This window comes from Bos indicus x Bos taurus, chromosome 29 (assembly GCF_003369695.1).
Source record: "Bos indicus x Bos taurus breed Angus x Brahman F1 hybrid chromosome 29, Bos_hybrid_MaternalHap_v2.0, whole genome shotgun sequence".
Lineage (NCBI taxonomy): Eukaryota > Metazoa > Chordata > Mammalia > Artiodactyla > Bovidae > Bos > Bos indicus x Bos taurus.
The window spans coordinates 6,638,545-6,661,415 of NC_040104.1; the positions used below are offsets into that span (position 1 = coordinate 6,638,545).

The 22,871-nt window shown below is 51.2% G+C and overlaps 1 protein-coding gene and 1 non-coding gene across 4 annotated transcripts; both read right to left on the bottom strand.

Annotated features, from left to right (window-relative positions):
- Positions 1-971: 971 nt before the first annotated feature.
- Positions 972-12,894, bottom strand: PELI3 (pellino E3 ubiquitin protein ligase family member 3). 3 transcript variants are annotated; one of them, XM_027531472.1, is made up of 8 exons: positions 12,738-12,894; positions 11,440-11,592; positions 10,832-10,903; positions 8,313-8,442; positions 7,381-7,482; positions 6,221-6,415; positions 5,714-5,902; positions 972-4,052 (listed from the first exon to the last, which is right to left on the bottom strand). In XM_027531472.1, the coding sequence occupies exons 2-8, from the start codon at positions 11,589-11,591 to the stop codon at positions 3,510-3,512; spliced, it is 1,383 nt and encodes a 460-aa protein (XP_027387273.1). In that variant the 5' UTR covers position 11,592; positions 12,738-12,894; the 3' UTR covers positions 972-3,509. The 3 variants fall into 3 exon arrangements, with proteins under 3 accessions (XP_027387273.1, XP_027387272.1, XP_027387274.1); XM_027531471.1 differs by having other exon boundaries at positions 972-4,079; positions 12,738-12,893; XM_027531473.1 differs by lacking the exon at positions 10,832-10,903 and having other exon boundaries at positions 972-4,079; positions 12,738-12,892.
- Positions 12,895-16,378: 3,484 nt separating this feature from the next.
- TRNAE-CUC lies at positions 16,379-16,451 on the bottom strand. Its single transcript has one exon. It is a non-coding gene; the product is annotated as a tRNA-Glu (tRNA).
- Positions 16,452-22,871: the final 6,420 nt, after the last annotated feature.

Genomic DNA, 22,871 nt, shown 5'->3' on the forward strand with positions numbered 1-22,871 from the left:
GAAACGCCCGCAGGTGCTGCCTTGTACCCTGTCGGATTTGCCATGGACCTGGCTAGGGCAGCAGTTAAATATCTTCGCGTCTCAGTTTCTTCTGAACAAGGGGCGAGGGGCCTGGCAGTTTCGGGGTGCTTGCCAGGTGCCGGATGGATGAGAAGGCCGACCACAACCTCAAAAGGCTGCCCAGGGCAGAGCCGAGGCTGCATGTCTGGAGAAACTCACAAGAGGATGGGATGGGTGGGGGAATGGCATGTGAAAGTGCCTAGCACCTGGCCTGGGCCAAGTGGGGAACATTTTGAGGGTCCCATATCAGAAATGGAGCAGAGCCAGGCCATCTAAGGTTGAGGGGGGCCTCCACTGCCTGGTAGCTGTGTGTCCTTCGATGAGTCTCTTTACCTCTGTGAGTCTTGACTTCCTCAGTCAGAAAACCGGGCTAAAAATCCGTCTTTCCTGGAGGGAAGTTGTAAGCTTGAGGGAAGTGTTGACAGTGTTGACGCCCCCGAGTGCAGTGCAGAGAAGTGTGGAGGAGAGGGTCTACCCTGAAATCCATACACCCTCCTTGCCAGTTTTTGCCACGCCTGTGTCTAGGCCCAGAGCAGCTGTGTCCACCACCCACACCAGTTTCTCATTCGCAAAAGGTGCCCAAGGCCCTGTTTGGCACAACAGTGCTGTTGGCACTGATGGTGATGATCATGACAGGGAGGAACTCAATAAATTGGTCTATGTACCTAGAAAATAGCCCCTCTTCTTCCCTGTGCCCCAATTTTTATTGTCTTTAAAACAGGTGTAAAGTCTTCCCTGACACTCGGGAGAGGTTGACATGTACACGGATAAAGGAGGAAGTGCCGTCCATCGCCACCAGTGGGCAGCTCAGGCCAAGGAAGGATCCCAGTACTCCTGGGAAACCCCCAGCCAAGCTGCATTTTCATCAAGACAGCTAATAAGAGCACTTCCTGAAGTTCTATGCTAGCAGCTTGACATGGAGGATCTCATTTAATTCCTGCAAAAAACCTGAGTTAGGATATAATTTAATCTAGAGTACATATGGGGAAACGGAGGCTGATGGATTCACTGACTTCCCTAAGGCCACCCAGGAAGTCCTCTGGTGTCCCTGAACCGGGGTCCAGCCTTCCACCACATTGTCCCCTCCCCCTGCTCAACACATGCGTGTGCGCACATGCACACACACACACACACACACACACAGAATTACATGCAACAGTCTACTCACTGGAGTCATAGCCACCCCTAGCCTTGGCTCTTTCCCATGGGGATAAAGAAGGGGTAGGTGAGGAAGTAGTATTAAGTACATCCTATGCTACAGGTGCCCTTCATACATTCACAACCACCTGGTAATGGCGGTACAGTTATTCCATTTAACAGTTAAAGAGACTGAGGCTCCAAGAGTTAGAAAGGGGCAGAGCCGTCCGACCCCTCCACCAACACTCTGAGTTCTCCCTCTTATGGCACCTGTGCCTTTTGCTTGTCTCTCCTTCTAGGGTCTGAGATTCCCTGATAGAAATGGCATGCAAGTGTTCCCCTGTCTGGTTCCCAACAGAGAACAGAGAGCTGGGAAGAGTTGGATTCCTACTGCTGTGTGTGTGTGTGTGTGTGTGTGTAGGAGTTGCAATGCTCCCATGTCCACCCCAGCATCCTTATTGGGGCTCCCCCGCTGTGGCGGTGTGAAGCAAGAATCTGATCGCATCCTCATCTCACCACCAGCAAATACCCTCTGTCCTCTCAACAGCCCCAGGTCTGATATCTGTGGCTCCAACCAGCTGTGTGGAAGGGGGCAGGTCCCTCCCCTTGGAATATCTAAGGCTCTGCCTTCTATTAGGGATTATGTCCAGGTCGAGTTGGTACTCAGAGGCTCTTTTTCAGAATTTTATATTTCCAGAACCTCCATCTACCTAATCTTTCCAGCTTGCTTGTCCCAGGAAAGGTCTGGGGCAACCCCAGTAGCACCCCGAGCTTGCCTGGGCTCTCAGGAGGAGGTGAGAATGGGCCAGGATGAATAGGGATCCAGTTCAGATTTGGTCTCCATGGCAACAAAGGCCCACCAGATGCCAGCCCAACATTCCCACCCTTCATTCGTTTCTGCTCCCTCCATACCCAGCTCATTGGTCATCAAGCGTTTTCCCTGCCACACCTTGGCCCATGCTGTTCCCCTTACCTGGGCTGCCCTCCCAACTCCTCCCACCCCATCCAAGGAGAGCTGCCCAGTGCCCTGGAGGAGAGGGCAGGCTCTGAGGCCAGGCAGGCAGCTGTGGATTAGAATCTGACTTGACCACTTTCTAAACTGTGTGACTTGGACCATGTTCTTTAATCTCCCTGTAAACAGAAATGGTAACACCTCCTTCCCTGGGTTACTGTGAGAATTAAATAAAACCTCTGAGAAGCAGAGCCTGGTGACTGGGGAGTGCTTAATGAACGTAGTTATTATTACCATTAGCGCAGTGCAGAGCACGCAGTGGGCATTTGGTTGATAGTAGCCCTTGTGTCACAGCCAACGCTCTGGACCACGAGTCCTCTCCCTCTCCTCAACCCCTGACTGTCCAGAAATGAGGATGCAAACCTCCATCCAGCATCTTCCCTGTCAGCACGGCCCCAGCCTCTCGTCCCAGCCTCTTTCTGCCCCCTGCAGCCCATGCTTCAGCCACTCTGAACCCCTCACCCAGTTCCCTGCATACCTACACCTGAGCCTGCCCTGAGCCCCCTTTCTGCCTAGAGCACCCCCTTTACTGTAGGGATTCCCAGCAGGCCACCAAAGCAGAGCCCTTAAGCCCCTCCAGTGAAGCCTGTCTCACTTTTCTAGCCACCTGTGAGACCAGCTTCACAACTCCTGATGACTCTCTGATCCTAGTACACAGGAAGCCATGCTGTCATTCAGTAATTGGTCTGTCGTTCAGTTACTGGGAACTCTATCGGGCAGGGAACCAAGTCTGTGTCCCCAGATAACACTTGGCAAGGAGTCCAGTCCCCAGTGGGTATCCGCAGATGTCGGTCCCAGCCTGCCGCCCACCCGGCACTCACTCGGGGCTGGAGGCACTGCACGCATGCGGGACACGCAGATTCGTGAGGGCAGCTGAGCAGCAGGTTTATAGGGGAACCCAGGGCAGCAGCGGCGGGGTGATTATCTAGAACTGGGTTGGCAGGCTCAGGGCACAGCCAGCCTAAGCTGGGGGTCAGGGACCTGTGGCCCCTTCATTCCCCCAGCGGCACAGTGTAGGCGGCATGATGTGGGATGCCCCTATAAGAGCGGGGGCAAAAGGGCTGGGCCTCCCTCCATCAGCCCAGGACAGAGCTGGTGCTGAGAGCCTCATCATTCTGTCTGGGGTGGGGGTCCAGGGACCCCCTCTGGAGCCCAGGTTAGGAGGGGAAGGGCACCACCCACCCAACGCGTCCATCTGGTGTGGTGATGAGCCAGCAGGTAGAGTCTCACATGCAGAGCTCCCTGGAGGTGGGGGACCCAGGCGGGCAGGCAGGCGCGGCAGCAAGGGGCCCCGGGGAGCCTAGTCCAGCGGCCCCTGGAAAATGAGGCGGACGCAGCCATGCTCGCCGGTGAGCCAGGCCCCACAAAAGGGGCAGGCGGCGTGGAACGCGTGGGTGCCATGGGGCAGTGGCGTCTGAGCCCAGTAGCGGGCAGTCTTCTCAGAGCAGACGTGGCCGCAGGGTGCAAAGGCGTGGCTGGGCGGCCCGGGGTCCAGGCAAAGGCCGGCCTCCTGGCCGAGCCACAGGGGTACGTAGGGCCCCACGAGGCGGCAGAGGGGACATTCGCGCTCCTGGGGGCCCCGCTCTCGCCGGCAGCCCCAGCCGTGGTAGCCGTGGACATGGCCGCAGCGGACGTACACCCAGGGCTGCTGCTTGTCGGGTGCCGTGCGGCCGCGCGCCGGGCTGGGGAAGGCCAGGGTGCTGAGGCCCACGGGACACTGGGGCCGCGCCGCGTTCGCCTCCTGCCGCTGGGCCTCCAGCTGCTTCAGCGTGGGCGCCCGCAGCAGCCCGGCCGGCGTGCGCCACAGCAGCGTGGCCCCGCACAGGTCGATGAGGGAGCCGTCCTGCAACACGTTGGACTCGTTTTCCACCTGCAGGGGCAGCAGAGGGGCCTTCGTGCCCAAGGGACTCCTGAACCCCCAGCCATCCGGCCGCCATCACCCCAGTCAAGCCACCCATCCATTCCCCTGAACCTCCCTGGAGGGTGCACCCTGGACCCCGTGGGGCTAGCTGGGTCAGAAGAGGGGTTGGGCTGGGGCAGAAGAGGGGTAAGGGCTGGGGCAGAGGACCAGAGGAGACTGAGAAGCCCCATGGGCCAGCAGGAAAAGTGGTCCTGGGTAAGCACCATCCCCCAAAAACCAAAACCCAAAAAACTAGCAGGGACTTTCAGTGGTTAGGGCTCTGCACTTCCACTGCTGCAGGTGTAGGTTCAATCCCTGATTCTTCTAAGTCTTCTAAGATTTGATCTTATCTTGCAAGCCAGGCAGCAAGGCCAAAAAAAAAAAAAATAATAATAATAATAATCCCAGGCAGGCACCATGCCTTATTCTCATTGAAACCTGCGCCTCGGTCACTTCATCTGTCAAATCACAAAGACGGGACTCTGGACTGGGTCTTCCCTGGTGATGCAGTGATTAAGACTCTGTGCTTCCCCTGAAGAGTGTTCAAGCCCTGATCGGGGAACTAAGATCCCACATGCCACATACTGGCCAAAAACAAGGCCTGGACCAAAATGGAAGTTTTCTAAAACATTTTCTCAAGCTCATCTTCCCTGATGGCAGAATCTCCTGTGTTAAAACACCAGCTTAGCCCAAAGCCTAAGGGCTGAGGTTAAAAGCAAGGACTCTAGCGCTAGATAGTCTGGGCATGAATTCTGGCCTCAGTGTTTACTAACTCTGTGTCTCTGGTCAAGTAACTTATCCCCTCCGTGTCTTAATTTCCTTGTCCTCAAGATGGGTTTTACTTCCCTGTGTAGCAAGTGGTTCTCATGAATCAGTGTGAGAACTTGGAACAGTGCCTGGGACATAGTAGGTGCTCAGTAGCGGGTACCAGTGAGAGGCTCACAAGCCTAATTTTACAAAATAACGTTTCCCCAGATCTCCCAGTGGAACTGAGGCCCTGGGAAGATAAGCCATGCTTTTCCTCGAGGCTCGGCATCTCCTTGCCCCATATGTTCACACCTAGGAAAACCTCTATGTGGCCCCTTTGAGGATCGTGGCCATGTGACATTGGGCAAGCCCCATCTCTCTCTAGGACTCTCCCAGCTCCCAACATTAGGTTCCCCATCACCTGTGTTAGCACTACTCCAAGGCCCTTTCCTGCTGGGAAAGAATAAAGCTAATCTTGCCTGAACGTGACAGACACGTTAAAAACCACCAACACTTCAGGCTATAAACTGCTCACACACAGGCCAAGTGTCACCCTCGTAAGAGGCTGTGAGTTTCAGCTGCTGACATCCTCAGAAGCGCGTGGGGCTGTACCACGTTCTGTGCGTGCTGCTTCACATCACCCCGTGGGCCTCTGGCAGCATGTGGGCTACACCTGGAGATGCTGGTCTGGTCCCCTCTGTGGGGCAAATGGCATGTACCCCTACATGGAGCCTGTTGGGGGCTGCCCTGTGCAGCAGGACTGGAGATCACCTCCTGGCTTGGGCAGGGGGCAGGGCAGATCGGGAGGGCCCCGGGAAGGACGAGGGGATGGGGAGGAGGGTGGACAGGCCACCTACCAGCTTCCCCCGCTGCTGTGCCGAGCGGCTGTCCCTCAGAGTATACACATTCCCACAGACCGAGATCTCCCGCCAGACACCCGGGGCTGAGTCCTCAGAGAAGCCGCCTGCTGGGTGCATCACCAGGACCCCGTTGGTGGTTAAGCCGTCCATCAGCCCGTCGGGGGTCCGCCATTTGGCTGCCCGCTCCTGGGACCACACGTGGGATCAGATCACATCCCTGAGCGGCCCCCAGCAGGCCTCGAGCCGGAAGTGCTGCCCCTGTACCCTGGAGCTCAGAGGTGGCCCAGAGAGGACTGGAATTGGCACTGTATGACCTTGGGCATCACCTGACCTCTCTGAGCCTCACTTTGCTCATCTGTTAAGTGGGGGTGCTAATCCCCGCATAGGTTGTGGTTATGATTACTGCAGGCTGGTCCATCACCCCTGGAGGCTGCCCCTCCCCAGCCTACCCCTGGGCTCACTCTCAGATGCAACACTGCTCCCTGCCTGGGGGGGCTCACTCACTCCAAGGAAGATGTTGCTGGAGGCATCGAAGCCAGCGGCATAGATTCGGGCAGTATAGGGTGGCCGGCGGTCACAGAGGATGCGGCAGGCATAGCGGGAGATGGTGCTCTGGGCAGAGGGGCCCTCGGCAGCCCCTCCCCCAGGGGACGTGTCTGTCACCACTAAGTCAATCATGTTCTCCGTGGAGCGGCCAATCTGTGAGGGAGGGGAGGGCAAGCACAGGAATGGTGTGTGCAAAGGTCAGTGCCAAGGGCTTCCCACCCCAGGGCTCCCGGAAGCTGTTCTGTGGGCAGGGTGACCAAACGACAGGGAGATAACGCCACCCCAGTTCCCCAGACGTCCACATCCAATCACTGCTGTTTGGGTTTCTCTTTCTCTGTCTCCCCCACAGTTCTGGGAACCGCCCCACTCAATTAAAAACTAGCTCATCTGCAGGACTTCCCTGGTGGTCCAGTGGCTAAGTGGCCCAGTCCTCCATGCTCCCCAGTGCAAGAGGCCTGGGTTTGATCCCTGGTCAGGGAATTTGATCCCTCATGCTGCAACTAAGACCTGGCACATCCAAATAAATAATTAACCAAAAAAAAAACTAGTTGATTTGCAGATAGAACAGTGAAAGGGTAACTGACACCCATAGTCTGGGAAGGCTCAAATAGTAGTAGAAAACAGTGAATTTGGAGTAAATGTTTACTATATATCATGTTAAGGAGTTCGTGTGCAGATCTCTGTTAATCTTCCCAATGAAGGTGGGACTGTAAATTAGCCCCACTTTACAGATGAGGAAACCAAGGCCCAGAGAGGTTAAGGGACTCTTGCCCAAAGTCGTCCAGCTACTAAGTGACAGAACTGGGAGCAGAGGCCAAGCAGCAGGACTCTCACACCACACTCTGAACCCCTAAACTGTATGTCTCCCATAGCCTGGGAGTCCAGGCTTGGGTGTGAACCTTGATCCAGCCACTGACTTGCTGTGTGAGTGGGAAGTCAACAGCCCTCCCTCAGGTATCCTGCTTCCTCGTCTGAAGAGTGGTCTGCTGCACTGAGGATTCCAAAGCACCTGCCCCCCAGCCTTTGGTCCGCCAGCCTCCCCCTGGGACACCTGCAGAGCTGAGCATCCAGGCCTGGTGGCCAGTGGCCAGGAGGCTTGTGGGGGCACCTGAGCCTACCTGGAACATATCTGTGTCACCGTCGTGTGTGTACTCGACTATGACCGAGTGGCTCCGGGACAGTGTGTAGGAGATGCTGTGCTGGCCACGGTTGCTCAGTGCCTGGGGACAGAAAGGAAAAGTCATTTCTCTGGGGATATAGTCAGGAGAAGTGTGCGCTTCTGTGACAGAAGCTGGAGCCTGACATCCAGCAGCCATTCCCAGGGAAGGGGTGGTTCCACCTCTTACAGAGGGCAAACTCTGCAGCCAGCCCTTTATACAGGTTATCTTATTTGATCCCCGTGTGCACGGTCATTGCTCAGTCATGTCCTACTCTTCGTGACCCCATGAACCGTAGACCACCAGGCTCCTCTGTTCATGGGATTTCCCAGGCAAGAATGCTGGAGTAGGTTGCCATTTCCTTCTCCAGGGGATCTTCCCAACCCAGGGATGGAACCTGCCTCTTCTGTGTCTCCTGCATTGCTGGAAGATTCTTTACCACTGAGCCATTGGAAAAGCCCCTATTTATCCCTACAGCTTCCCAAAGGAGGCATGGTTATCATTCCCATTTTACTGTTGAAGGAACTGCATCTCAGAGAAGAGAAGGAAACGGTCAGATGTCAAATGACTGGAAACAGCAGAGCCCAAATTACAACCCCAAACCTCCGAAGCCAAAGGCTTTGCCTTTGTCATTACGGTGTGATTGTCATGTCCCCTCCTGGAGCCTTGGCCGCCTCAAATGATGTTGACCACTTCCCTCCCAAGGGATGGGATCTAGTGGTCCAGGAAATACTTTGCAAGCTACGACATACTGCGAGGAGTCTCCCACCAGCCCCATGCTCTGGTTTCCCAGGGTCATGAGTGAAGACACGTGGGTTCCCCTGCTCTGGCGGGCCTGTGGGCATGTAGGACTGGGAAGACTGGCACCGGGTCTGCTAGGACAAGCTGCTTGCCTTGGAGACGAGCGGCGTTGAGATGTGGTGAATGACATCTGGCTTCACTCCGTTGGCGTGTGGCCGGCGACTCAGCGCCAGGCGGCTTCGGCGGCGGCCCTTGTCCCCACTTGCCAGACACCCATTGTAGCTGTGGATGAGGGGGTTAAGAAGAAAAGGTTGCAGGCAGAGAGTGACAGCAGATGAGTCCCTGAGAGACTAGGAGGAACCACCAACTTCTGGGCAGATCCTGCCTTAATAAACAAGCCCTAGAACTACCAGATAGAAGACCCTACTCTATCAAATTGGTGCCTTGGAGAAGTGAAGTGGGGGGTGGGGGTGGTCAAAAGATCTTCAAAAGAGTTTTCATTCAATTAACCAGTGTTTTCTGGACTCCTGGACCATGCCTGGTCAGGCACTCGGTGCTGGGGTGGTACAGATGACATACCACAGGCCAGTTCTGTGCCCTAAGTTGTTTGAGGAACCTGGATGCCACCTGCCCTGATCCAGACACAAGCCAAGTGTGTCCCAGGCCTAGAGACAGGAGAAAGGAATTCTGATCCCAGGAGCAGGTTTCGAAGAGATGGGACACCTATACCCGGCCTTGAAGAACTAGAAAGGAGTCACCTTTAGCAAACTGTCATTTATTAGATCACAAGTACTACTTGGAAACCAGAAAGGAAGAAAAAAAAAAGTAGACCCACAAAGCCACTATCTCTACACATTCATACACATCAAATTTCTTCCTTTCCAGCCTTGTCCAGATTGTAGAAGGCAAAGATGGGGTGAGTCATAACCTTGATCGCTGCCATGAACTGGAGCCTCCTGTGTTCCTGGTACTTCACATTATTAATTACCTAATGGAATCTGTGTAATGTCCTGCCAGGCAAGTGTCTTTCTATCTTTCTTTTCATTTTATGAATGAGGCAAATTGAGGCTCAGGGAGGTAAAATGACTTGCCTGAGGTCCCAGGCTAGGAAGTGGGAAAAGTCTAGATTTGACCTCTCATCTGTCTGACTCCAGGCTCTTTTGCAGAAGATTCTCAGTAAGGAGGGCTTACCCTGAGCAAAGGCCCTGTGGCAGGCAGGGTTTGAGCGATGACTTGGGTGGGAGAGTGCAGTCGGGGAAAATGAACTTGGTGGGAGGGCCCTGAACTCCAGGAAGAGCATTCTGAACTTTAGTCCATAAGCACTGGGGAGCCACAGCAGGTTTGGCAGCAGGAAGTGAAAAGGATGAATAGCTGCCAAATACAGCCAAGGACCACTTGAATCAGAATCTTCTCTGGACCCACAGAGGGAGATTCTGATTCTGTAGATTTGGGATGAGCTTGTCAGTGGGTAATTTTTCAATGTGCTCTCTGGGTGGCTCTGATGTCCAGCCGGCATGGGGCTTCACTGCTCTGTGGAGAACAGATGGCTCTCAAGAGGGCCTGTCGCCTTAGGTCTGAGCTCTCCCTCATCAGTGGCCTCATTCCCAGCTGTGATTCCAGCTCTTCCTTTGGGACATGAAGCAGTTGCTTTCTTTGGGGGCGGGGGGAGCGGGCAGTGCCACGTGACTTGTACGATCTTAGTTCTCCAACCAGGGATCAAACCCTGGGTCCTCAGCAATGAAATCGTGGAGTCCTAACCACTGGACTGCCAGGGACTTCCTAAGTGGCTGCTTTTCTAATGCAAGCACCCCTGAGAGGGGCATCACTTTTGCGCTTGTAAGCTCTCCCCACATATGGGGGGTAGGGCAGTTCAGGACACGCCTGAGGGTTCAGATGGACCTGACTTAAATCTGGGCACTTCTGCTTATCAGATAACCTCTGTGCATGCTAAGTCACTTCAGTCATGTTCGACTCTGTGTGACCCTGTGGACTGCAGCTTGCCAGGTGCCTCTGTCCCTGGGATTCTCCAGGCAAGAATACTGAGTGGGTTGCCATGCCCTCCTCCAGGGGATCTTCCTGACCCAGGAATCAAACCCGCATCTCTTAGTGTCTCCCGCGTTGGCAGGCTGGTTCTTTACCACTAGTGCCACCTGGGAAGCCCTATAACCTCTGTAAAATGGGGTTAATTTTCTCAGGATCTACCTCACAGGTTCATTATGAGAGCTAAATGAGATAAAGCATTTTAAGATGCTTGGCACAGTTTGGCATATATTTAACAAGCCCTTGATAAATGTTATCTATGACTACTATTACCAAAAAATAAAAATAAAAGCACATGGCACGTACATGTCAACAAACAGTAGCCATTATTATTTCTAAATAGTCATCACAGTGATAACATAGTTTATCAGATACTCTCTTCAGGGCACAGAGAGAGGCCAAAAGGAGGTACAGAAGGGAGGAAGGAGAGGGATCTGTGCATGGGGCAAGCATCCTGGTCAGGCGAAGACCAGGAACGGATAAGGTCTACTCAGCTACCAGCTCACGTTGCTTCCTCTCTCCTGGCCTCAGTTTCCTCATCTGTAGCACGAGGGTCAGCTGTCACTTAGTGGAAGTGCATTAAACCTAGAGTAAGAAAGACCTGGGTCCAAATCCCAGCCCTGCCACTTACCAGCTGTGTGCCCTTGGGCCAGCCACTTCCCCTCTCTGAGCCTTGGTTTCCTCACCTCCTTCCTCACAGCATCTTTGTGAAGATTGAAATGAAATAATGTCCATGAAAGGGCTTGGCACACGCCTGCCTCCCAGAATACTTGGTGCAGGCCAGGCACTGTGCTACGTGCTTTACAGAAATCACCTCAGTCGTTCCTTCCAACAGCCCTCTGAGGTATTATTATTATCATCGTCTCTACTGGTAAGTGGGGAAATGGAGGCACAGGGAAGTTAAGCAACTTACAAAGGCAGGATTTGAACCAAGCACTTTTGCTGGAGGACCAGAGTTCATCCCAGACTACACACATGAGGTGTTTTATAAAAGGCAGCTGGTGCTACTTTCTTCCGTTCAGAAACTTAGATGGGCAGGGTTGTCTCCATAATTTATGAAAAATGGGAAGATAAAATAACAATTGTGAATTGAGGTGGGCTTGGTCAACTTTGTCTCTGAGCTGGGAAGGTGAGGAGGGACGAGCAGCAGAAGGCTGTAAATGGGGAGAGCTGGGACCCTTGGTCTGGCTGTCCTGTGGGGTGCCTGGTGCCCCGCCCCCTCGGACCAGGGAGGCTCACCCCAGAACGATGAGTTCGCCATACTTGATGGGCTCCTCCCCTGGCTGTGCATCTTCACTGGGAGAAGAGAGCACGCAAGAGCCCTGGTTCCCCGGGTGCTGGAGGTCTGAGGTTCGGGGAGACCCCACTTCAGGGTTTCCTTCCAGCACCATTCTGGGCAGAGTGGGAAAAGAGAAAAAGAGCTTTGCAGCCTCCCACCCCAACCCCCCTCAATGCCAGTTCCAGCCTGCTGCAGGCCACCTAGGCTAAGACCAGAGTGACCTTTCACCCACTCTGTTGCTATGGCAACCACTTCACCTCTGCCTCCCCTAAACTGTCAGCGTTGCTGGGATACCAGGGAAGGGAGATGGATGGGGTGGAACCAAGAGGGAGGAGCTGCCCAATCAGAGGGTCAGAATATTTGGCAGAGCCAGAGGGATGGCTCAACTTGGGGTGGCCAGAAGCTTCTTTTTGGCAGGACCTCTATCTGGGATGTGCTTGGAAGAAAAGCACCCCAGGAGTTGGGGGCCCCTACTGCTCATCTTACATTCAGTTCCTGGGTTTGGCTCTCAGCCCCAGGGCCTCTGAGGAACCCTTCTATCAGGTTTTTGGAATCTACCTATCCATCTTAATCTTTCTGCCCCTTTGCTGGTCTAGGCCTCTATCTGTCTGTCTGTTTTCTCAATGACTCTCTGTCCCCGCCGCTGTCCTTTTCGCCACCTCTCTACCCACCCTCCTCCCCACCTCCGCCTGTCTGGCCACCTCTACCTCTCCATTCACCTGCCTCAGTCTCCCCATCTTGTCCTCACCCTGCGGACAGGGCTCTGGACCCCTCCCGGGTGCGCCCCTCTCCCTCCCTCAGGTGTCAGTCTGCAGTCCCCGGGCCGCTCAGGTCTCTGGAGGCCTGTGGGGGCGGCGCTCCCCCTCCCGCTTGGGCTGCAGCAGAGCCCGTCTCCGCAGGAAGCCTGTTTGGAAAACATCCCCGCGCAGGAGGGACTGCGCCGGGGCAGGCCGGCGCCCCGGGCCCGGGGCGGGCACAATGACAGCCCAGCGACATACGCAGACACAGCCGGCGGCCCCTCCACACAAACACGCGCGCGCACGCACACAGTCCCGCACAACCGGAGCCCCGCGAGCAGTGCCCGGACGGGCACAGAGCCCACCCTAGACCCGCGACAGCAGGCGCGATCGCGCAAACAGCCACAGGCGCCCGCCCTCGGACCGAGTATCCCCCGCCACCCTGACACTCAAACACGCCCCCAGCGTCTGTTGGGGCCCGCCCGGCGAAGCCCCCGCCCCCTCCGCCTCGGCGGGCTCACCTGGCCGCGCTCTGGCCCCGGCTTGGCGCTGCTCCCTCTGCTCCTCGCCCCTGCTCGGCCCAGGGGCCGCTGCGGCGGGATGGGCCCGGCCGGCGGCGGCTCCGCGCTGCCTTGTCACGGGGACACCCGGGGCCGGGGAGGGGTACGAGCGCAAACAGTCACGCTCCGCCCCCTGTCCCTATGCCCCGCCCCACTGAAGCCCCGCCCCTCGAGACTCCGCCTCTTGCGGCGAAGCTCTGCCCCAGACGGCGGAGCCCCGCCCTTTCTCAGGAGACCACGCCCCTTATCGAGCCCCGCCGGCTGGTCCCTTGGAAGCCACGCCCACCACTCTGCTTTAGGAACGCACTCTCCCAACTTCGCGTCAGCTGGGACTCTCAGGTAAGTCTTTGAGACCCCCTTCTCCAGTTCGGGTTCCCCAGACCCCGCCCTTGTTTCTGGAGACTCCCGGGTTCTCCTTGAGACCCTGGCGCCCCCTTCCTCATCGCAGTCTAGCACCTTGCCTCCCTGGGCTGGACCTTTACCGCAGCTTAGGCCAGGGACTCTGCACCTCCCGCCTTCCAGATGGGGAAACTGCGGAATTAGAGGAGAGAGGCAGGGGCGGGAAGGAGAGAGAGAATGGAAATACTAGAGGAGACAGAGGTACGGGTGTGCATCAGTGGGGAGGCAAAGGAAAGCCGCTGCGTTTCATCTGTCTTCCGGCTCAGCTGGACTACTTTCTGGGCGACTGCTCTCTGGCTCTGGGCTCCCTCCGGTGTCCAGGAATGCCTCCCTCCCGCCCGCCAGCTTGCGCACACCGCCGGAGGTGCCGCAAACGGGATGTAGACCCCTCCGGGCCTGGGCTTGCAAGAGATCTCATCTATTAGTCTGTGGCAGGTGCTATGGGCTGTGCTTTGAACAAAATAAACCCTTTGATTCTTGGGAGACAGACACTATTAACCACCCATTTTGCAGATGAGAAAACAGAGATTTGGGAATCTGATTTGGTCATGGTTATTTTCCCTGAAAGGGATCAAAAGTGGATTTCAGCTGTGTGACTCCAGTCTGGACTCATGGCTTCTATATACCTTGTTGCTATGACTCGGGACCACAGGATGGCAAGAGGGCACTCAGAGGTACAGAGCAGGAGAGACCCAGAAATGCATCAGGTAAGATCTCTATAGCTTATTATCTCTTGGCCTGTTTAGAACTGTAACTGTTAGGGAAATTAAAATGGAGGAAGTCTTGCTCAGGCTTCAGAAGCAGGAGAGCAGGCCTCTGACTGATACCATGCAGGGCCTTAGGGGCTTCTGGGCACAAGGCCTTTGTGCCTCCCATTTCTTTGATTATAGGGAACAGCATTTATTCAGCCTCTGTGACCTTTCCTGAGTTCCAATGGCAGATTCAAGCAATTGTTGGTTAGGGAAGGGAGGGGATGTGAGACCAAGGAGAAACAAGCAATCAATAGCAGCCTTGGGGCAGGTTTCCCCATTAAAGGATATGAACAACAATATCTTTGAGCTATTCTGCAGATACTGAAACCCTCTCCGAGAAGTTATGGTATGCTCCCTACAAACGAGTAGACCATAGACCATTTAAACCTGAAGGTTAATAAAGTTGATGCCTACTTTACATCACCACCAACCCATCAGAAGAATGTCCATGAGCTGATCACACCCTCTTTTACTGTAAAACTTGTCACTTGGTTTGGAGGACGAAGCCTGTTCTGTCCCCCTTTGCCTGGCAAAGCAATAAAGCTACCCTTTTCTAGTTCACCCAAAACTCTCTTTCTGAGATTTGATTCTGCACTGGTGTTCACAGAAGCTGAACTTTCAGCATCATGACCTGCTTCTTACCTGCTTAGACACTGCCTAGATTCTGTGCCTGCCTGCAAACACTGGAAGTCAAGTGAGCTTTAGATAAGAAAGGGAATGGGTCTTGGAATTTTTAAAGCCCCTGGAGGTCTGGCCAACACCCCTCAGGGTCTAATGAAATCCTGTGATTGGTGGAACAAACAGCCTTGTTAAAGTGAAACCAGAGCTTCATTTCTGTGTGCAAACTGATGATGATGTTACTTTGTGGCCTGGGATGATAAGCAGGAGCCTCCAAACTGCAGTTTGAAGTCTCACCTGTGGAGTGGACACACCGCCCTGGATCCTTTCTTAACTGGGACTCCAGATTACTGTTAACAAGCAACTTCCCAGTGCTATTGAAGTCTGGGTGTAGGTTGTTGGCGCAGTTTGGTGATGTATATACTATTGCTTCTCTTCATTGTTTCTATTTCTTTTAATGACTGTATATTGAAATTAAGTAAAATAATCCTCTGTTAAATATTGAAATTGTTTATTAGTGTGTAATAAGTGGTTTCTTTTGTGGAAAAAAAAAAAAATCCCTCAAACCTAAAACTAAAGTAAAACTTTGGGCAAAACAATAACCAAGAGTTAGGGGAAGCCCAGAGGGTGGACCTTTAATTTGCATCTTTAGAGTGCATGTTTTATTGAAGAAATCAAGGAAAGATGCACAGAGGAGGCATTCTTTGACCCCCACATCGAGAAAAACAAGTGAAAGTTGGCCCACACACTGTGGAGGAGCACACTTCCTCTCCCTCTCGCAACTTGTTGTTTATGAAGCTGCCAATCTTCAAGACTCCTGGGTCTTACCACATCCACACACCCCACTAACTCCTCCATCTAAAAATAGTCCAAGATACCAACTGCTTTGCCAACTGTTCTCGGGCTCCAGCAGCCAGATGAAACGAGAAAGCAGCCGACAGCACACCCTTTGAGGACAAAAGCACCCACTAATCGAAGAGAAAGTCCCTGAGCAGGCTGGACCGCTGGGCTCCTGGCAGCAGGTCGTACAAATCCTGCACCACAGGATTGCTCCCATCCCTGCTTCCCTACCTGCATACCAGGTATGCATATCTGCAATAGGCCATGGGGACATTGGGACAGTCTTACTCCTCTTTGCACTCCCAGCTTCCAGGACATTGCCTGCCAAAGCAGGCCCTCTGTGAACATATACTGAATTATGATACAGCCAGGTCACAGAGCCAGACGGGTGTGGAACTGAGGTTTGACCAGCGCTCCAGTGCTACCACCTGACACCAGATGGCGGGAAGGGCTAAGAGAGGTTCAAAGGCTTTGTTCCAAGAGGCAGAGATTTCTCCTGTGGTCAAGCACTGGGCTGGGAGTTGTATGGTGGGCACAGCCAGACCAGCAGGGACCTCTGGAATCATGGGATGGGCCTGAATGCAGCATTGTATTTTCCAGGATGGGGAGAGGAAGGGTGAGTTGGAACACCACTAACAGACATAGAGTCTCCAGTCCCAGCCTTGGCTTCTGGCTCTATGTCCCAGGCTCTGGGACTAAGAACTCCAGCTTCTTAATCTCTCTATGCCTCACTTCCAGTATTTATAAAATGGAAATAAACATAGTACCTACCTGAAGGGGGATAAAAATTGACAGTATTGTTTTGAAAATCTTTCCAGCCCCTCCCTTCTCTCTTCAATCTAGATCTTGACCCTACTGCTTTTTTTAAAAGGGACAAAGAAAGGAGAAAAATACAGCCTGTATTTTTTCTTAAAAAAAAAAAAAAAAAAAAGTTTTGTTTGGCTCTCCAGGTCTTAGTTTTAGCAGGCAACTAAAATGGCTTAAGGGATCTAGTTCCCTAACCAGGGATTGAACCTAGGACCCCTGCATTGAGAGCACAGAGTTTTAGCCACCAAACCATCAGGGAAGTCCTCTGTATTTCTTCAACTCTTGGGTTCAAGTGCCCAGAGACAGGCATAGTTTTGAAGAATATTTGTGCATCTAGTGAAGAAAGCATGTTGAAAACAAATAAACAAGCCAACCAACAACAAACTCTGGCCTGAAAGATTTGGAGAGAAGAGGGTAAGGAAGAGCTAAGATGCTGGGCTTCACCTCCGAGGTCTCATTGTAGGTAAGAGAGGGTGCTAGAAAAAGATAGACCCCTCAGATAGACTTAGGCATCCAAACCCTATTCCTTCACAGTCCAAATTTGATTGGATCAGTTTGTGGAACAATTTATGTTCTAGGACATTGTTGAAAACAGTAGAGAACTAGCTGTCAATGAGTGGAGTTTAATAGGTGGCTGTGGTCAGGGAAGGTGTCAGTCCAGGAGAGCCTAACCCAAATCACTGTATTCCCAGGTGACTGTAGGTGGAGGCTGCACTCCCTGAGAACCAAGGACAGAGGCTTTAAACTCAGGCAGAGGGAAGAGGGGAAAGATTCACCAAAGTAATCCACACAGGGACTTCCCTGGTAGTCCAGTGGCTAGGACTCCACACTCCTAATGCAAGGGGCCAGGTCTGATCCCTGGTCAGGGAACTAGATCCCACATCTAAGCCACAACTAAGACCTGGTACAGCCAAATAAATAAGTATTTAAAAAATAATCCACTCAGTCACCAAGCAAGCAAATAACAATAGCAAGCCGTTGGGGTGGGGCAAGTGCCAAGTTGCCACAATGTAACATTTAGAATCTTCAGTTTCCATCAAGAAATTGTAAATCATGCAAAGAAACAGGAATGGATGACACAGACAAGGAAAAAAAAACAGGCAGATATTGTCAGGATGTGGGGAAATTGACACCTCGCACACTGACAGTAGGAGGGTAAAATGGTGTACCGATAAGTCGCTTCAGTCGTGTCCGACTCTGTGCGACCCCAGAGATGGCAGCCCACCAGGCTCCCCCGTCCCTGGGATTCTCCAGGCAAGAACACTGGAGTGGGTTGCCATTTCCTTCTCCAATGCATGAAAGTGAAAAGTGAAAGTGAAGTCGCTCAGTCGTGTCTGACTCCTAGCAAGCCCATGGACTGCAGCCTACCAGGCTCCTCCGTCCATGGGATTCTCCAGGCAAGAGGACTGGAGTGGGTGCCATCGCCTCAGCCCCTAGGAAAACAGTCCAGCGCTGCTTCCAACAGTTAAACGTTGCTGCCATGTGACCCTGCAATTCCACTCCTAGGGAAAGACCCAAGAGAAACGAAAACACAGATCTACACAAATGTCTATGGCAGCATTATTTATAATAGCCAAAATGTGGACAACTCAAATGTTCAATTGTTGAATGGATAAACAAAATTTTTATCTACACAGTGGAATATTATTCAGCCATAAAAAGGAACAGAGTACAGATATATGCTACAACCTTGAAAATCATATGCTAAGTGAAAGAAGTCAGTCACAAATGACCACATCTTGTATGATTTCATTTATAAGAAATATCCGAATAGAAGAATATGTAGAGGCAGAAAGTGGATTTGTGGTTACTTAGCTAGGGAGGGATGGCAGAATAGTGATAGCTAAAGTGCATGAGTTTCTCTTTGAGGTAATGAAAATGTTCCAAAATTGCTGTGGTGATGGTTACATATATCTGTGAATATACCAAAACCACTAACTGCACATTGTAATGGGTGAATTTATGATATGTGAATTATTATATCTCAATATATGCTTTGTGCTCAGCCATATCTGACTCTTTTTGACCACTGGACTGTAGCCTGCCAGACTCCTCCATCCATGGGATTTTTCAGGCAAGAATACTGGAGCAGGTTGCCATTTCCTTCTCCAGGGGATCTTCCTGACCCAGGAATTGAACCTGCATCTCCTGCATCTCAGGTATTGGCAGGCAGATTCTTTACCACTGAGCCACTGGGGATGCCCCATATCTCAATACAGCTTTTCCTTAAAAAGAACCAGCTAGAACAAAACAAACAAATATGACATTGAGCAAAAGAAACTAAGTATCAGAATTCATACTCTATAATTGTATTGATGTAAATCTTAACAGTAGTTCAAACCAAGCCATATCAGTTCAGGATGCTTATTTTGGTGGCAAAACTAAAGAAAGGTGAGGAAGTTAAGGGCATGAAAATTAGGCAGAGGTTTTAACCTGGAAGGACCATAGCGGGCGCTCTGGGGCGCTGTCCAGGGTGCTGTTTGATTTCTTGACTGAGTAGCACTCACCCAAGTGCTTGCTTTATAATGCTTATTAAGCTGTACGTTTATATTGTATGAACTTTTGGTGTGTTTATCATATTTTACAATAAAAGCGTTTCAAATAAGATGAGCTGGCTCGATCAAACCTCCACACTCTGCAATGTGAATGGGTCAGGAGTAGTTCTAGCTGAAAGGTCAGGATGTGGAGGAGACTGGTGAGGCTGTGGCCAGAATCAGTGAAGAGGAGCCCAGGGAGCTGAGAAAGCCAGTGAGAGCGAGTGCACAGAGAGAAACAAAAACCAGGATAGGGGCTAAGAAGGGCCCCTAGGACTTCAAGCCTTGATAGCTTGATTTAATCATTTACCCACTGATCAACAGTGTTATTAAGTACTTGCTTTCGGTCACACCAATGAAGCTGCTTCTCCCTAATCCCCAGGGGTGCATCACCAGCCATCATTTTCGTCTCTGTGACATCATTCCCTGGCCACAGCTAAAGGGAATGAGGGTGCCAACCTGAGCCAGGCTGGGCCAATCCCATCTTGTCTGTTGGGAATTTGGAGCAGAGATTCAGAGAAAGCCTTTCTCTGTTGTAGAGTTGAAGAATCACGGAAAACTGGTTTTGCTATGCCAAAGCTTCACCCTCAGTAGGCAGTTACCCAAGTCTCAAGAAACACTGCTGGATAATTGGTAACAGCCTTGCCACTGGATATAAGAACTGCCTCTTCCACCCTAGGTTGTGAAAATTTACTTACACCTGTGTATGTGCTTGGTCACTCGGTCATGTCCAACTCTGTGACTCCATGGGTACAGACACATGTTTCAGATTCTTCTGGTCAGAAATACCTGCTTCTGACTGAATCAGATGCTATTTCCTAAAGAGGCAGATGTGGTGGAGACAGTGGCTAGGTCCAGTTTCAGAAGTAGCTCCAACTGCAGAGTCTGCAGCCCTGTGTCCGTGGCGCCAGTGGTGAAGAGGCTATGCACAATGGGGGCAGTTCAGTCTTTTCAGGACAGTTCTGTGGCATGATTTTCCGTGTGCTCCTACTTGCCTGGCTACAGCGCCTAGTTCCCTGCATAGCCTGGAGACTGTGAGTTACTCAGTATCCTTCATAAGTTTTTTTTTTTTTTTTTCTGCTTAGAGTATCCAGAATTGGCTTCTGTGCTTGAAATTAAGAACCCTGGGTGTGTGTGGTGGGGGTTTGTGTGGGAGGGAGGCTCTAGAGGGAGGGGATATATGTATGTATATAGCTGATTCACATCGTTGTATAGCAGAAACTGACAAAATATTGTAAAGCAATTATCCTCTAATTTAAAAAAGTAAATAAATTTTTAAAAAATATATAAATAAGAAAAAAAGAACTCTGACCTACATCACTAGAAACCTGAATGCAGTCCTTCCTGAGTAGCCCAGAGGGAATTATCTCTCCCCATTTCTTGTCTCTTTACCTCTCTGTATGTTGACATCACTCCTCCCTGCAGACCAACATATGTGGCCTGAGGTAGGAAGTGGCTACGCTGCATCTCCCAAGTTTTGATATCCTCTCCTGTCAAGAAGCCAGTCCAGACTGGGAATGGAATTTCTTTTTCTTTTTTTTGGCTACAACATGCAAGATCTTAGTTCCCTGATTAGGGATTGAACCCCTGTCCCCGTCAGTAAAAGCATGGAGTTCTAACTACTGGACTGCCAGGGAATTCCCCAGGATTTCTAACTTTTAATAAAAGATTACAGGGGGAGAAACTTTGACCCAGCTTGGGGGAGATGCTTGCACCTAGCCAATCAAGTACAAATAGGCAGGATCGTGTCATATAAAAATGGTTGCTGTGAGACAGGAAGTGGGCAGAGCACAACAGTTAAAAGAATGACAACCACTGAGGACACAGCATAAACTGGTTAGAACCAACTAGGTCCAAGATGACAGATGAGTTGACTTCCACTAGACCTTGAGTATCTGTAGAGTCTCATTGTAACACATGAGAATACTAAATGACACGCCCTCAGGTGCCACGACAGTCCCAAGGTTGACCATAAAAGGACAAAAAGTGGGTGGTGACCCAATTCCTAGAACTCTGCCCCTTCTCCAGAAAAGTTGGAATAATCCTCCCCCTCTTTAGCCTATGAAATCACCCAGCCCATAAAATCTAAAGTGTGTTAGTCACTCAGTTGTGTCCAACTCTTTGTGACCCCATGGTCTGTCCATGGAATTCTCTAGGCAAGAATACTTGGAGAAGGGATGCCATTCCCTTCTCCAAGGGTTCTCCCTGACTCAGGGATCAAACCAAGGTCTCAGTTCAGTTCAGTTCAGTCACTCAGTCGTGTCCGACTCTTTGTGACCCCATGAATCGCAGCACACCAGGCATCCCTGTCCATCACCAACTCCCAGAGTTCACCCAAACCCATGTCCATCGAGTCGGTGATGCCATCCAGCCATCTCATCCTCTGTCATCCCCTTCTCCTCCTGCCCCCATCCCTCCCAGCATCAGAGTCTTTTCCAATGAGTCAACTCTTCGCATGAGGTGGCCAAAGTACTGGAGTTTCAGCTTTAGCATCATTCCTTCCAAAGAAATCCCAGGGCTGATCTCCTTTAGAATGGACTGGTTGGATCTCCTTGCAGTCCAAGGGACTCTCAAGAGCCTTCTCCAACACCATAGTTCAAAAGCATCAATTCTTTGGCGCTCAGCCTTCTTCACAGTCCAACTCTCACATCCATACATGATCACTGGAAAAACCATAGCCTTGACTAGACGGACCTTTGTTGGCAAAGTAATGTCTCTGCTTTTGAATATGCTATCTAGGTTGGTCATAACTTTCCTTCCCAGGAGTAAGCCTCTTTTAATTTCATGGCTGCAGTCACCATCTGCAGTGATTTTGGAGCCCAAAAAAATAAAGTCTGACACTGTTTCCGCTGGTTCCCCATCTATTTCCCATGAAGTGATGGGACCAGATGCCATGATCTTCGTTTTCTGAATGTTGAGCTTTAAGCCAACTTTTTCACTTTCCTCTTTCACTTTTATCAAGAGGCTTTTTAGTTCCTCTTCACTTTCTGCCATAAGGGTGATATCATCTGCATATCTGAGGTTATTGATATTTCTTCTGGCAATCTTGATTCCAGCTTGTGCTTCTTCTAGCCCAGCATTTCTCATGATGTACTCTGCATATAAGTTAAATAAGCAGGGTGACAATATACAGCCTTGACGTACTCCTTTTCCTATTTGAAACCAGTCTGATGTTCCATGTCCAGTTCTAACTGTTGCTTCCTGACCTGCATATAGGTTCCTCAAGAGGCAGGTCAGGTGGTCTGGTATTCCCATCTCTTTCAGAATTTCCCACAGTTTTTTGTGATCCACACAGTCAAAGGCTTTGGCATAGTCAATAAAGCAGAAATAGATGTTTTTCTGCAACTCTCTTGCTTTTTCCATGATCCAGCGGATGTTGGCAATTTGATCTCTGGTTCCTCTGCCTTTTCTAAAACCAGCTTGAACATCTGGAAGTTCATGGTTCACGTATTGCTGAAGCCTGGCTTGGAGAATTTTGAGCATTACTTTACTAGCGTGTGAGATGAGTGCAATTGTGCAGTAGTTTGAGCATTCTTTGGCATTGCCTTTCTTTGTGATTGGAATGAAAACTGACCTTTTCCAGTCCTGTGGCCACGGCTGAGTTTTCCAAATTGGCTGGCATATTGAGTGCAGCATTTTCACAGCATCATCTTTCAGGATTTGAAATAGCTCAACTGGAATTCCATCACTAGCTTTGTTCACAGTGATGCTTTCTAAGGCCCACTTGACTTCACATTCCAGGATGTCTGGCTCTAGGTCAGTGATCACACCATCATGATTATCTTGGTCATGAAGCTCTTTTTTGTACAGTTCTCCTGTGTATTCTTGCCACCTCTTCTTAATATCTTCTGCTTCTGTTAGGTCCATACCATCTCTGTCCTTTATCGAGCCATCTACTACTGCGGGCAGGAATCCCTTAGAAGAAATGGAGTAGCCATCATAGTCAACAAAATAGTCCGAAATGCAGTACTTGGATGCAATCTCAAAAACGACAGAATGATCTCTGTTCGTTTCAAGGCAAACCATTCAATATCACAGTAATCCAAGTCTATGCCGCAACCAGTAACACTGAAGAAGCTGAACTTGAACGGTTCTATGAAGACCTACAAGACCTTTTAGAACTAACACCCAAAAGAGATGTCCTT